The sequence below is a fragment of the Trachemys scripta genome, chromosome 2, assembly GCF_013100865.1.
Source record: "Trachemys scripta elegans isolate TJP31775 chromosome 2, CAS_Tse_1.0, whole genome shotgun sequence".
Classification (NCBI taxonomy): domain Eukaryota; kingdom Metazoa; phylum Chordata; order Testudines; family Emydidae; genus Trachemys; species Trachemys scripta.
The window spans coordinates 224,438,060-224,451,834 of record NC_048299.1 but is presented as its reverse complement, the minus strand read 5'-3'; the positions used below and the strand labels follow the sequence as shown (position 1 = coordinate 224,451,834).

The following is a 13,775-nucleotide window of genomic DNA, read 5'->3' as shown; positions in this document are numbered from 1 at the left end:
TTTATGGGGACAGCTTGCAGGTTCCGAGCCCCAGTTGCACACCAAATACTAATTCTCATGACAATTCTTAATGTGACCAGTCAGTAAATAATTCATTCATTGTTCAAGAACATGCAAATCACAGTTCCTCTGAGTACTCATAGGGTTCATAATTTTGCTTCTGTACAAAAAAGATGGTAAAGATCAATGATCAAATAGCCTCCTAAGATGCCCGTCTTGAGCTCAACCAGACAGAGCCCATGTGGAGGGCCCACTGTTCTCATTGGTATCTGCATGGTTGTAGGTTTCCAAGTTAGTAGGTTCTATTGCAGAATTGGGACCTTACTGTGTAGAACAGTTTTGCTCTCCCCTTAAAGAGAGAAGAGGGCATTGTAATGCAGAGGAGAGAGGTGCTTCTGTTTTGTATATTTAAAACCAGAATAGAAAAGTCTAGACTGAGGTTAAATGTGAACTGCCAAAAAATGTTAAAAATAAAAACAAATGTTAATTTCAAAGTTAAACAGGTTAATTAGCTCAACTGCAAATGTAAATCCGAAATAAAGAGTTTGATTTTTTTTAAACTTATTTATTCAGTAGATATAAACTCACCCACTGGGAATTCAGAAGACTTTATGACAATAGAAATATCCCCACATATTTTCTCCCTCTCTCTTTCACACACATATATCATATTCATACAAACACACATGCTCTGATCCTGCAAGGAAATATCATTTCTGTCCTTTTGAGATCTGTATAGTTAATCACATGGTTCTAAAAAGTCTGGTTTACAGGTAGAGGGATACATAAGACATGGTAAAGATTTCTAAAGCTCTCTACAAATTTTCTAAGGCCCCAGTCCTACAACTGTTTATACACATGCTTAACTTTATATATTGGAACTCAATTAGACTACTCACTAGCATAAGATTAAGCATGTGTGTATTTGCAGGAATGGGGACTAAAATTGTTTTTTTTTTCTTCTGTAAAATACAAAACACATGATGGTGTAATATGAAGATTTAAGTGTCACTCATCTGAAGTGACCTTCACTGACTCATGTATTCATCCTGCAAGTAACAAAAACCCTTTCCAAACTCATGCTGCTAAAAATCTTTTATACAACAACACCTTGTAGACTCTGTATTTAGGCTGGAAAATAGCTTGGCTCTATTGAGTCTCAGACAGCAAGACTTTTTCTCCAAAAAATAAACAGCTGCATCTACAAAATGCTCAGTTCTTGAAGAGATGACATTTTCTCTCTTGATCATGAACAGATTTCAGTTAGATTTGGAGAGTTTCTTGTCAGCCAGTGTAAATGAAGATCACAGCTTTGATAGTACATCATTATAAAACTGATGTGAAAATGAGTCACAGCTCAATGTGCATGTAAGAAAAACGAAAGTGAAGTTACAATAGTTCAATGCATCAGTCAGTAAGACTTTTGTCATCACTAGAAGGATAGCATGTCTACCTTCTGCAGCTGGGTAAAGTGATGATAGGAAGGAGGAAATGGGTGTTATGCAAGGCATCTGGTTCTCCCCTTGTTCAGAGTATTTTTCAGAAAGATGTAGAGTTTAACATGGATCCCAGATCCATACAGATGTGGGTGAAACTGGTTGATTTCACAAAGCCAACCTCACCGGTGAAGTAGGATGGATTTTCTCAATGACATTTTGATAGGATAGTGAATAAAGAAATCTCAGGAGTTTAAATACTGCAAATTATTAAATAGCTGGGCCTTCTGGGAATCCTGGTGTCTTGCTCCCTTCCTCAAGCTAGCTGATGGTGAACACAGCTAGTGCCATGTCTGAACTTGTCTGCTGAGACCAGGGGGCATGTCTTAATATCCAACCACCTGTCAGGAATCAGGGCCTGCAGCACAGGCAGCCTCATCAGTACAGCTGGCCTGCAGCAAGCTGACCATAACGTCTGTTTGGCTGGAAGGGTCTGCAGGGTGGCTCTTAAGACAGCAGAAGCAGTTAGCTGACTGCTTGATGCTCATGCCCACCACTGTGAAGTCTCCTGTGTTACCTTGTTTCTGCTGCTCCTGCCTTGCACCTAGCCTTGTCTCTGTCCTGCCCTGCCTTGAATTCCTCCTTGCTCCAGTTCCTGACCTCCAGCTTGACTCATGACTTTGTTTCCTGACTATTGACTCTGGCTTGACCCTGGGTTCAAGTATCCAGTTCCTGTCCTCTGGTCTGACTTTTGGCTACAGCTTTCCAACCACTGATGCCTGCTCCAACCATTAGGCATGATGCCTGCTCCGAACAATAGGCTTAACGGCCCTCATCCCAGTTGCCTGACGCTACTGCCCCATTCGGTGTAAAAAGACACGGGCAATTCTGCAGCACATTCTGTACAGGAAAGAAACGTTAATATTTTCAAGATCATATTGGAGCCAAGCTATTTCCCATTCTTTGTGTGTTTTTATCATCTCATCATCTGCTGAGATGTTCCTGCTGTTATTCAGTCTCCTCATTGCCCCTCCAGTGGCTGAATTTAAATCTATAAATAGTTTAAATGAAAAATCATTCAACTTTTTCTTTGGGACTTCATTTAAATTTGAGCTAACACCTTTTACTTTCAAAGATGTATTTGTCTTGACTTTAGCCTGAGGGTTTGCTATTCACCTTTAAATATTTTTGCATTGTAGTTACTTTTTATTAGATCAAAAGTTTCCACAAATTCTTCCTTTCCTTCATTTATTTGATTTATGAGTCCATTTCGGGTGTGTGCCAAGGACGTCCTGCAACATACTGAGAGCTCTCAACTCCCACTGAACTCAAAGGAAGCTGAAGGCAATCAGCACTTGGCAGGAGGCATTTACCACTTTGGTGAATCAAACCCTATGGTCCTGATGACTATAATGACACCACTGCTCACTGTAGGGAATATGCAATTTACAAACAACATAAGCATCAGTGCCATTCATCCTTTCACTAATGTTTGTGGTGTCATGGCTACAGATAACTGGAAAAGATATTTAACTCTCCATATGTTTTGAAGAAGAATCACAGCTGATATCACCTTAGTCCTTTACCTGTTTTTTCTTGCTTTGTTCATTTGGAAAATGAAATTTTTTTCAATTTAAGAGAATTTTCAGGTCTGAGAATTGCCCACTAATATCCACACTGAATGAACTTACAAAAAAACAAACAAAAAGATGATCCACTTATTCTCTGCAGTCGGTGTCTGTATGATTGGTTTAAACTCAGAAGTATGCTCTGGAAGAGTTTATATGAAAAATATACTTCATTCCTTAAAATTAAAATTCATCTCAGAATTAGAACCCCAATTCAACAAAGTATTTGAATTGAGGCCCTAATTCTGAACTTAATGAGACTATTCATGTGCTCAGAGCTACACATGTGATTAAGTACCTTGCTGAATCAGGGCTAAGATGGGACTGCAGATTTTCCAGACACTATTTGAAGGTATAGAAAAAGAATTACCTTGTGCAAAAAGTACTGGGTGGATTTTAAACCCTCCTCCATTCTTCAGCTTTTGAGGAAGCTGCTCAAAATGGTAACTATCAAGATAAAAGTAAATCTTCAAAGCTTGCCGGCTTCCTTCTGCTTGATATGTGATTGGAACATCTAAGAAAATAGTTAACATTGCCATGTTATTAATAGCCAACAACTATGTGATATTTTCTCTTCCAAAAACTAGAAAGAATGTTACACTCAAAAATTATATATAGCCAAATTCCTGTCCCTATTCTGCCTGCTTTGCAATGGAACACCACCCCAAAGCAGGCAGAAAGATGCCTTAACAGCCAACCACAGGTTCCTGCAACAGAGGGGAATCTTCAGGTGGTGTAAAGGTGATTCTACACCACCTACTTTCCCACAGATCTATGAAGGGTGGGGAGGAAGCATGCCAGTGGCAGGAGGGAGTGGGGTGTAGTGCATACTGCTTTTTTTGATCCTCATCTGGGACAGCAGACCCTTTGTGATCACAGCAGCTGGCATGAATTAAAGCAACCCATAGGCTGCTTTAAGTTATGCCTGGGCCCACTTTGGCCTCTAGCCAGACCAGGATCAGTGGAGTAGACAGATGCCTTACAGCCACCTTTCACTCCCTTCTTCTCAGTGATGCCAAGTATAAACTCCGTGTACCTAAGAATGTGTCCCATGATATTAATTCTAGTCATTGAACCATGGCCTACTCACATCAGAATGTCTGTAATGCATAAAGCTGAGGAATATATAACTACAGAACCATTCAATGAATAATAAATTGGAGACTCATTTTCTGACAACTGATTTCTTACTGTACAGTACATAAAATTATATAATAGTATGTTTCATTACACACTGACACACCAGATGTCACTCTGAATTAAATGGGAAATTCCCTTTCACATTGGTTTAGATTCCTAGATCTTCTAATGCCTCTGGCTCTATCATTTGCAAATAATTCCCCAATGTACATTTTCAATGTTGTGCAGGTGAGTAAGCATAGAACTGCCATTAGCAAAAGCCAGTGAAAATTTACCCTTTTTACTCTAAGGGTCCATCTACACTTTGAATTGGAGGTGTAATTCCCAGCTTAACTAGACATACTTGTGCTAGCTCTGACTGATCTAGTGCGCCAAAAATAGAGCGTAACCACAATGGTGCAAGCAGCATGAGGGACTAACCATCCTGAATACATATCTAGCAGGGTGAAAATATTAAAAGATTTGCTAGGTAAGTAATCAGGGCAGCTAGTGTCCTGCTCCTCATACCGCCATGGCGACACTCAATTTTTAGCATGCTAGGTCCACCACAGCCAGCGCAGGTATATCTGATACTCAAGCTTCACATTACACTCCCAGATCAAAGTACAGACATACCCCAACCTTAACATTTGCAGAGTTACAGCAGCTTACTTCAAATAAAAATCCATGCATATTTCCAGTTATACTTTTAAATTAAAAATTAAAAAAAACTACAACCTGTAGCTGTTATGGGTATTGACGCTCTTAGATTATGATTTTGCAGCTCCAAGAAAAGGAGGTTAAATTGCCACTTGTTACTATTTTTTGGCATCAAGAAATAATTAATTTCTTTTAACTTTGGCAGTTATGCTTTGCCGTAAATGAAAAGCTGAATTTGCCACCAAAATCTGCTTCTCCATGAAACCATGAAGTTTGGATTGTTGTGATGTTGGCATTGAAATTAAAGGCTGAAATAGAGCTTGTTGCAATTCTGTTTTGATCTGAATGCTACGCATAAGATCTCTGTATATCACCATATATGAGAAAGACTTTTCCATGGGAAGGAGACAATATGAGCACTGCACAACACAGGCAACTAATTTGCTCCCAACTAGGAATGCTGTCCAGGCTGACCCTCCACCCTGTCTTGGATTGATGTCTGGTTTAATGGGACCTCTTCTTAATGGGAAAAGGTTGAAGCAGGGCTATGGAATCTCCTGCAGACTTGTTCACCCAACACAGCAGAAGTAGTATATGGATCAAATCCTAACTCACCACCAGCCCTGCAAATGTGAACCCTGGCAACACTCCGTGGCTGTAAGGTGGTACTTGAATTCTGGGAGTGCTGACACCCTCTCTCACTAGCAGCTCTGGGGTCTTTTTACTGTAAAAGTTATCTTGTGTGATCTCTATCCCCAGGGCAGTATTTGTTTGGAAAGCTTGAAGTTAATCAGACACGCTTTTCCTCCTGCTGAGTTATGAGACTTTGGAAAAGTGTGTTTTCATTCGCTGTGCCAAATTCACCGCAGGCTCTGAACATCAGGAGGGGGCTGCAGAGGCAGAAAAAAGCTGCAACCTCTCCTCCACCAGGAATCGGCAGGCAGCCAGTGCATCCCCAAGAGTAGCTTGGGCATGGGGGATGCTCTGATTCAGCACATCTCATTAGCCTGCACCAGCAGGGCTCAGAGGACACTTCTTGACAATTTAAAGCTGTCCCTGACCAACAGAACCCTGGAGGAAATACCATCTGCCTCTTCCCACTCAGAAGTCAATCTCCTCTTCTAGCACCATGCTGGTGCTGACAGATGTAAGTTATCCCTTCGTGTGTCACTGATGATGTAGATGTGAACAATGTTCTAATGTTCTTCTGTCCTCTGATAACTTGTTTTACACACTGCTCCTTAGTGAGAACTAGCTCTTCTGGGCATTGTTTCTGGAATGGTCACTTATCCACTGGCTTCACTGAGACCACGAATCATTTACTGAGGCTCCTGAACAGCTGTCAGATAATAATTACTTTTCATTGTGACTGACATTTGCTGGATATCAGGAGATCTAGTGAGGAAAGGCTCTATTATTCCATTCCCAGCCCCATGACCCATATCATTCCCAAATTAAGACATCTGCCCATGAGCTGAGATGCTCCAGAAGAGAAAAACATTATATTACTTTAAACATATCTAACATGCCACTGTTTGTTTATAGAACAATAAATCTCATAAATATACTTCTTTACTCACTTGCGACTAGTGGTTCTAGTTCTGACTGTCTAAAATAAAAAGTAACTTTTTCCAGGTCAAACAAAGCAACCAATGTATCTTCTAGCATGGCTTGTTCATCAGTCTGGAATGGAAAAAAAATCTCTACTCAAATAAAGATTATGTGATTTTAGCATGATGTTTCCATACTGGAAACCATATACAGCATGAACATCAAAAATAACTGCAGAAAGTTACACCCGGCTTCATTAAAGTATTAATCTAATTAACTTTCAGGAATAACAGATGATGGATTTGTTTTTATTCGGTTTCTACTCCCTCTTCTACTGGCAAAAAAATTATTATTAAAATTGAAATTAGAACTGAAATTATTAAACTATTTTGCAGCTAAAGTTAATTTACAGCTACCATTACAGCTACCATTTAATTTAATTTTAGTTGTTGTGTATGTAAATGGGCAACCTTACAATGTATATGACACTAACCCTAGATTTTAAAAATTCTTCTACATTATTGTGATGCACTGTTTTAAAATAGCACCCTGTAACCTCCTTAGTCATCATTTGTTATGATTGTGATATTTCATATAAGGAATGCCTTGCAAGGTATCATATGAAAGGTCATGATCTACTGAAAATCATTGTTATGTCAAAATATGTGTATCGTGATTAAGGCTATAATTTGGTCAGGGAAGTCACGGAATCCATGACTTCCGCAGACATCCATGACTTCAGTCTGCAGTGGCTTGGAGCTGCAGGGTATCCCCACCTCCCGTGGTGGCCAGGCGCTGCAGGGTAGCCTGGCCGCCCAGAGTGGCCGTGGTCCCCTGCAGCTTCCCAGTCCCCATGGGTACAGGGGTCCCCAGCAGCTCTCCAGCCACTGTGGGTGCAGGGGTCCCTGGCAGCTCCCCAGTCCCCGCAGGTGGCAGGGAAACCCTCAGCAGCTCCTCAGCCACCGCCGCCACCGATAGGTGAACCCCCCGGAGCTCCCCAGTCCCCGCAGGCAGCAGGGGATCCCTGGGAGCTCCTCAGCTGCTGCCACCAGAGGGAGAATCCCCTGCAGCTCCCCAGTCCTCACAGTGGGCCAGGCTCCCCCGCAGCTCCCTAGTACCTGCGGATGTGGAGGACCTCTGTGGCTCCCTAGCTGCCACAAGTGTCAGGGAAACCCCCACAGCTCCCCTGCCTGGAGGGGAATCCCCCAGAACTTCCCAGTCCCCAGGCGGTGGGGGATCCCCGACAGCTCCCAGCCGGGGGTCCCTCCCAGCTCCCAGCCACAGGGCAGGGTCCGCAGCAGCTCCCAGCCACAGCAGGGCAGGATGCTTGACCCTCCTCCCTCCCTGTTTAGTCATGGACATTTTAGTAAAAGTCAGGGACAGGTCACACCTTCTGTGAATTTTTGTTAATTGCCTGTGACCAGTCTGTGACCTTTTCTAAAAATGTCCATGACAAAACCATAGCCTTAATCATCATTGTATATGGAATTATGATATTCTGCAATATGGTTGTTACTGAAGTTGTTGTGAGTTTGGCTAGCTCTCCAGTAACAACAATGGTGGTGACCCACATCAAATGGGCATTAAGAAACCATCATGAGCCATTCACCAGCAGGGGAATTGTAAACAATAGATTTACAATTCTGTAAAAGGCAGTTGTGTAAACACCACACAATGAGGGTTGCTCAATTGTATGATTCAGCAAGGCCCACCAGGACATGTCTGGGGCCAATATCTTTCCTGGGACATGAATTGAGTGTGTAAAATAAGGCACAGTGGCATCATGAGACCACCTTTCTCCTCCCTCACCTACTCTGAAGGCAACAAGAATGCTGGGAAGACAAAGACTGAGAACTGAGATTGGTCCCAGGCTGAGAAAGAAATTCAGCCTGTGTATTAAGAACTGTAATCTGCCTGCAACATCCAGTGGGGTGAGAAAAACTGCTTGATTCAAAATATTCCTTAGTCTGAAAGTTCAGGATTTAGAATGCGTGTTTTCTTTTTATTTTCTTAGGTAACTACTTCTGATCTTTATACCTACCACTTATAATCACTTAAAATCTATCTTTCTGTAGTTAATAAACTTATTTCAATGTTTTATCTTAACCAAGTGAGTTTGTCTAAAATGCGTGGGGACTTTGCTGAGATTACAAAGGCTGGTGAATGTCCACTATCCTTTGACAAAGTGGCAAACTAATGAATGAGCTTGTATTGTTCAAGAGAAGGTCTTGAACAGTGTAAGATGGTACATTTCTGGGGTGCAAGGCTGGTGGGGATTTGCTAGTGTCTCCCTCTCTATAGTTTATGAGAGGCTTAGAGAGCATTCATGCAATTTAGCTGAACATGTCGCTGGTGGCTGTGTGACAACAGCACCTGGAGGGGTTTGCTGCTTGTCACTAGCAAACCATTGTGCGAAACAGCCCAGGATGGAGAGTTAAGGGGACACAGAGGTCACAGAGTTCCAGGTTGTTCCCTAGGGGTCCCATCACAATTACTACACAAAGTTAAAACTTTGTTTTTAAACACATCGGGGGAAAAAACACCCGAGCATAAGCTATCATTTATAGATAGTGGACTAGATTTTCAAAAGTCCCAGTTATGTGCTTAAGGGGAAATTTTTGTGCCAACAATTGAATGGGCAGCTCAAATGTGGGTGAAAATAGGGGAGTAATTTTCACCTTGACCTACACAATTTTGGGTAGCTAGATGTGCCAAAGTTCTGATTGGCACTTGTACTTCATTTTTGCAGGCTCAGATTTTGTGAACTCTCAAACCAAAATGATGGAAAATCTTACCCTTTGAAAATCAAGTCTCGTACCACATAACTTCAAGAAGTAAATTATAACCCTTTCAAGATATTTTATTGGATCTCTAATAACAAGGGAAGTATTCACCAACAATATAGTTAGCCTGGAAGTAAATACTTAGAGCAGTCACAGCAGAATCAATACTCACTTAAAATAATTGTATTTTTCATATTACCGTCCCTTCTATGCTAAACTACCAAGCAGACAAATGTAAACCTGGTGTATATTTAGTTCTTTCTGCAAGCATTGAAACAGTTAATAAATGCACAACAAAACAGATGGCAATAAACATATTCCCTATAACATGAAAATTAGCTGAATGTTACTAATTTACACAGAGGGGAAAAAACTATTTTCCCTGTTCCATGAACTTAAATAGTATTTCCCATGTATTTATGAAGAAGGGGTTATGCCTGCAACATTTTACCTAATGGTTCAATTTATTAACCCCCTGGAGAGAGGGCAATTTTTATCACCAGAGTAATCTGAATACCATTCTATCACATGGGAAATCTTTACAAAATTGTTCATTCATTCTTTATTGAAATCCAGATGTAATGAGTATAACTGCCCTCACAAGCCCTTTTTTAAAATCCTGGATGCCTGCATGGATCCCTGAGGCTACTTTAAGTCACTTAGCGGACTAGACTGGTATCTGGTAGTCTGATGATCAGGGAGCTGGAAAGCTGTTTTTGCAATGTCCTTTTCAGTCATTCCTCCCCTGAGCTGCTAGGTGCCAAATGGCTGGTCCTGAGGATTGGGCCTACTGGTTTGATGAGTCAGTCTCTGACTTCTTATTGTGAAAGCTTGAGACCTTTTAATATATAGTGTCTTCTATATTTGCAATTCTGTTTTACCACCTTCTTAGCTGTTGTAGTTCTGTTACAAGATAACCGTTACCACAGGTACACCATAACTTCTGGATTTTGCTTCAAGGCTCAAGAAATTGTTCCTTTGTAATTAAAATCCCACATTATTTAAATGTTATTTTCATGTACTCATATACTGGTAATAATAGTCACGATGAATTGTTCCAATTATGTAATTTTAAATTAAAATTAACACTCAATTTTGTAAATTTTTTTGCACAAAAAAGGAGTGCTGAGTTAGTCCAATAATAACATTCATCACTTCAGGAGAAAGTCTTTAAGAACAACTTTTTCAGTATTTTCTAACCAAACATTTTGGATACAGATGATCCATGTTACTTTAAACAGGTGGTAAAACAGTGGGAAGGGTGGCAAAGGAGCAACAATTGTCTACCTGTGGATTCCCTGCTGAATTCCTACTGGCTGGTTACATCAACTTTCAGTTTGGTTTGTGCCACCATGGCGGCAAAGCAACCTCAGTGAGACTGAAGATTTAGCCCTTAGAGTTGAATTACCAAAGGAAAGTGGGGATTTTCTGTTAAAAATAGGTAATGAGTATTGTATTTTCCTTATATTGCTAATTACAGTGACTGAAGCTATGGTGATCACCTCATATATACTTATTGTTCAGAGGGGAAATAGCTGTGATAGCTGTGTGGTGTCTAATGGCATATTGGATTTTTAATCGCTACTATTGTGTGTTCCTCATACACCTTCTCAGTATCTAGTAACTTGAAACAGAAACATAACATTGTTTGTGAGTAACATTATTAATTTCCCATATCAGTAATTATTTGAACCGCAGACTTCCTGAATAGCAGCTAATAAATACATGAGCTAAACACAAAGGATGCAGGATACTGTAAACATAATGCACCTTGCTTCATGCTGCCCTTACTCAGCACTGTCATATTGACTCACATGTTTACTGCAATGAGATTCTTACCAGGTTAGGTGACAACAATGACTGGAAGTGAAGGAGGACACCTGCATTAGCTATCTGTTCCAACCACCTTCTGCTGGCCTCTCCAGTCTCCATTTCATACTCTTTGCTGTTGTCAAACATCTGATTTAAGGCAGCCATTAATTGCTCTGAAAAAGCACAGACTGTGGCCACCAGACTTTGGCAGAAGACCATGTCTCGTCTGAGCTGTATCTCACTATCTGTGAGGGAAAGACCAGAAGAGGAAAAGCAAGACAAATGGGAGAATAAATTAACAGTAAATTAACTGTAGCAAGTTTTTGTTTTGTTTTAAGCAAAAGAGCCATTGTTTTCTGGAAAAATAAAATCTCACATCGCAAAAAAGCCTTAACTAAGAGATTTTACTCCTTATTTGAAAAAATTCAAAACAAATTAAAGGAGTTGTGTGAAAATAGTTAAATATGCTTTACGTACAAACCTGTTTAAAATTCACAATCCATTGAATAATCATTAAAATGTCCCAATTTAGAAATCAAACTTTGGTAAGCAATTTACTTTCTGAGTCAGTAATGTTACTGTGGGTAGCTCATATTCCAAGCTTTGGAATTTGAGTAATTAACTCAGTAGAGTAAGTGTTGCCTTTAGCTTAATGAAGTATTTAATTAAAGTCTTCATTTAAATGCCACAATGTAACTTCCTTTCCAATACACAAGTTTTGTAGGTGTCTCTGGCTCTTTCCAGATTCATGGTTCTGACCTATAAAACATCCATCTCTCTCGCTCCAACCCCACCGCCCTTCCTCCCTCTTTCTGTCTGGTGGCAATTTCTCTTCTGCTCATAGGTCCTTCTTCTACAGACTCCCAAAAAAAGTCATTTTTCAACCCTCTGCCTGGTTCTATTTTGCTCATCATCATTTTATCTTTAATTCTTACCAAGCTCATCGTGATATCACTCAACTGCAAATATCTTTCAACCTTTAATGTCTCCCCTCTTGTCTTTTTCAGCTTTCTGCCTGTCACAACTAGATTGTATCCAAACCGGAACCAGCACCTAAAACAAAGACCTGCTCCACATGGCAGCAACACCTGCCTTGCTGCCTGAGCTCTCACTGGTTAGGGGGCATGTCAAGGGGAAGAACTGGCCCCTCACTCCATCCCCAAGGAAGTTGATTGGTTATGCTACCCATGTTCAACATCCTACTATCAGCCCTCTTGCCATTACAGGATGGATATGCTACTCCAGAGGAGAATCTGCCATGCCCAAGTTTGGGACAGTTATAAATGGTTATAGGTCACTTGGTCAGCTCTTGGCCTATCAGTTGGGAGGGACTGCATGATGTGAGCTGCAGACAGGGTTCACATGATGTTGCTGCTGGACCACAGCAGGCCCAACCACAACCTGAACACAAGGGCTGTAAGACAGGCCTAGAAAGAAGGTGGGACCAGAGGTGTAACACTGGGCAGCCAGCAGGGACTGGGTGACTGCAGGCCAGAGAAGATCCAGTTCCTTGGAGAAGAAGCCCTGACTAGTACTTCAACTACAACTTCAGGCCCCTGAGGATGACAGGGGGAATAGAATCTGGCCGGTGTAAGCTCATCCTTTATAGAAACATTGGCCACCAATCCAATGGGAAAGAGGTGTTCCCTAACCTGGGAGCAAGATTGGTATACACTTGGGGATGTTTGGTTACCAATGGAGTAAGACCTCTTTTATTAGAATCTAGAGTTTATTGCATTGAGGCTTAGTGCATAATTCCTGTGGTAATTAACTACATGTGACTCTCAAAGTGTTCCTTTTATCAACACTACAGCTCCATTTATGAAGGCTGATAAAGGTGTTGGGATATAGTTGTGTATTGTAATTCTTCCTGGTTACTGATTTCACAAAGATAAAAGAAAGATTCTCCACCCCAGAGCAAAAGGGTGTGAATTTGAGACAGCCTACCAAAATGGTGAGCCCCCTACTGCAATCAACCCCACATTTTGGGGTGTTCAAAATCCAGATCCTAATTTTGTGGCTCAGGCCCTTTTAGTTCTAACAAGGTAAAAGTTGAGGGGCATGATTCTTCACTGATTCGCACCTTGGTAGTCATTTCACGTGTGAGAAGTGAATGCAAAGTGGCTGTACAACATTTTTTCTGATTTGATAGTTTTACACCCATTTTGCTCTTATATCAATGACTACACATGGTGCAGGACAATGGTGAATTGGGCCCATCGTGAACAGACAGGATCCCTATTCTGTTTTCAATAAAGTAAAAACACAATGGGTTAGTATCCAAACTTGTCCCCATTCTGGGGTTTTCCCTTTTCCATTAACTGAAATAACAATACAGAAAACTCAGCCTGAAGTTGGCTTCTTCCTGAGGTTTCTCCCTGCAGGGCCTCTCCTCCTTGCTCCTAGTTCTCCCTCTCTCACAGAGAGGCTCAAACCCTTTAAAATCTCTGGGATGGAACTATAGGACTCACCTGACCAGGTAACCAATAAAAATAATTCCGCATCTACAGAAATAACCCTGCATCCTAACACCTTCTTAACAAATTATGTGCTTCCCATGGGCAACAGGTGCCTCCTCAACGTAACTCCATCCTCTCTATCTTCCTTCTTAACTCAAACTTCACATTTGCTTCCACTGTCTCTAACCTTGGAAACATCTTTAACCATGAGTTTGCTTTCTTTCTCCTACCTGTCCGTAAGGACTTTTAGAATACTGTCCACAAGTGCTACTGCTTCTTTACACCATTTCTACTGAAATCATTATCCAAGCCTTTATGTTTTCTGAT

General features: G+C 41.0%; 1 protein-coding gene across 1 annotated transcript in view; it reads right to left on the bottom strand.

Moving 5' to 3' along the window:
* Positions 1-13,775, bottom strand: part of PREX2 (phosphatidylinositol-3,4,5-trisphosphate dependent Rac exchange factor 2) — a gene marked incomplete in the record, with an annotated part of 298,948 nt that overhangs the window by 72,415 nt on the left and 212,758 nt on the right. The window contains 3 exon segments of the mRNA XM_034763054.1: positions 3,435-3,578; positions 6,424-6,526; positions 11,017-11,234. Of these exon segments, the coding sequence (XP_034618945.1) occupies positions 3,435-3,578; positions 6,424-6,526; positions 11,017-11,234 (465 nt within the window).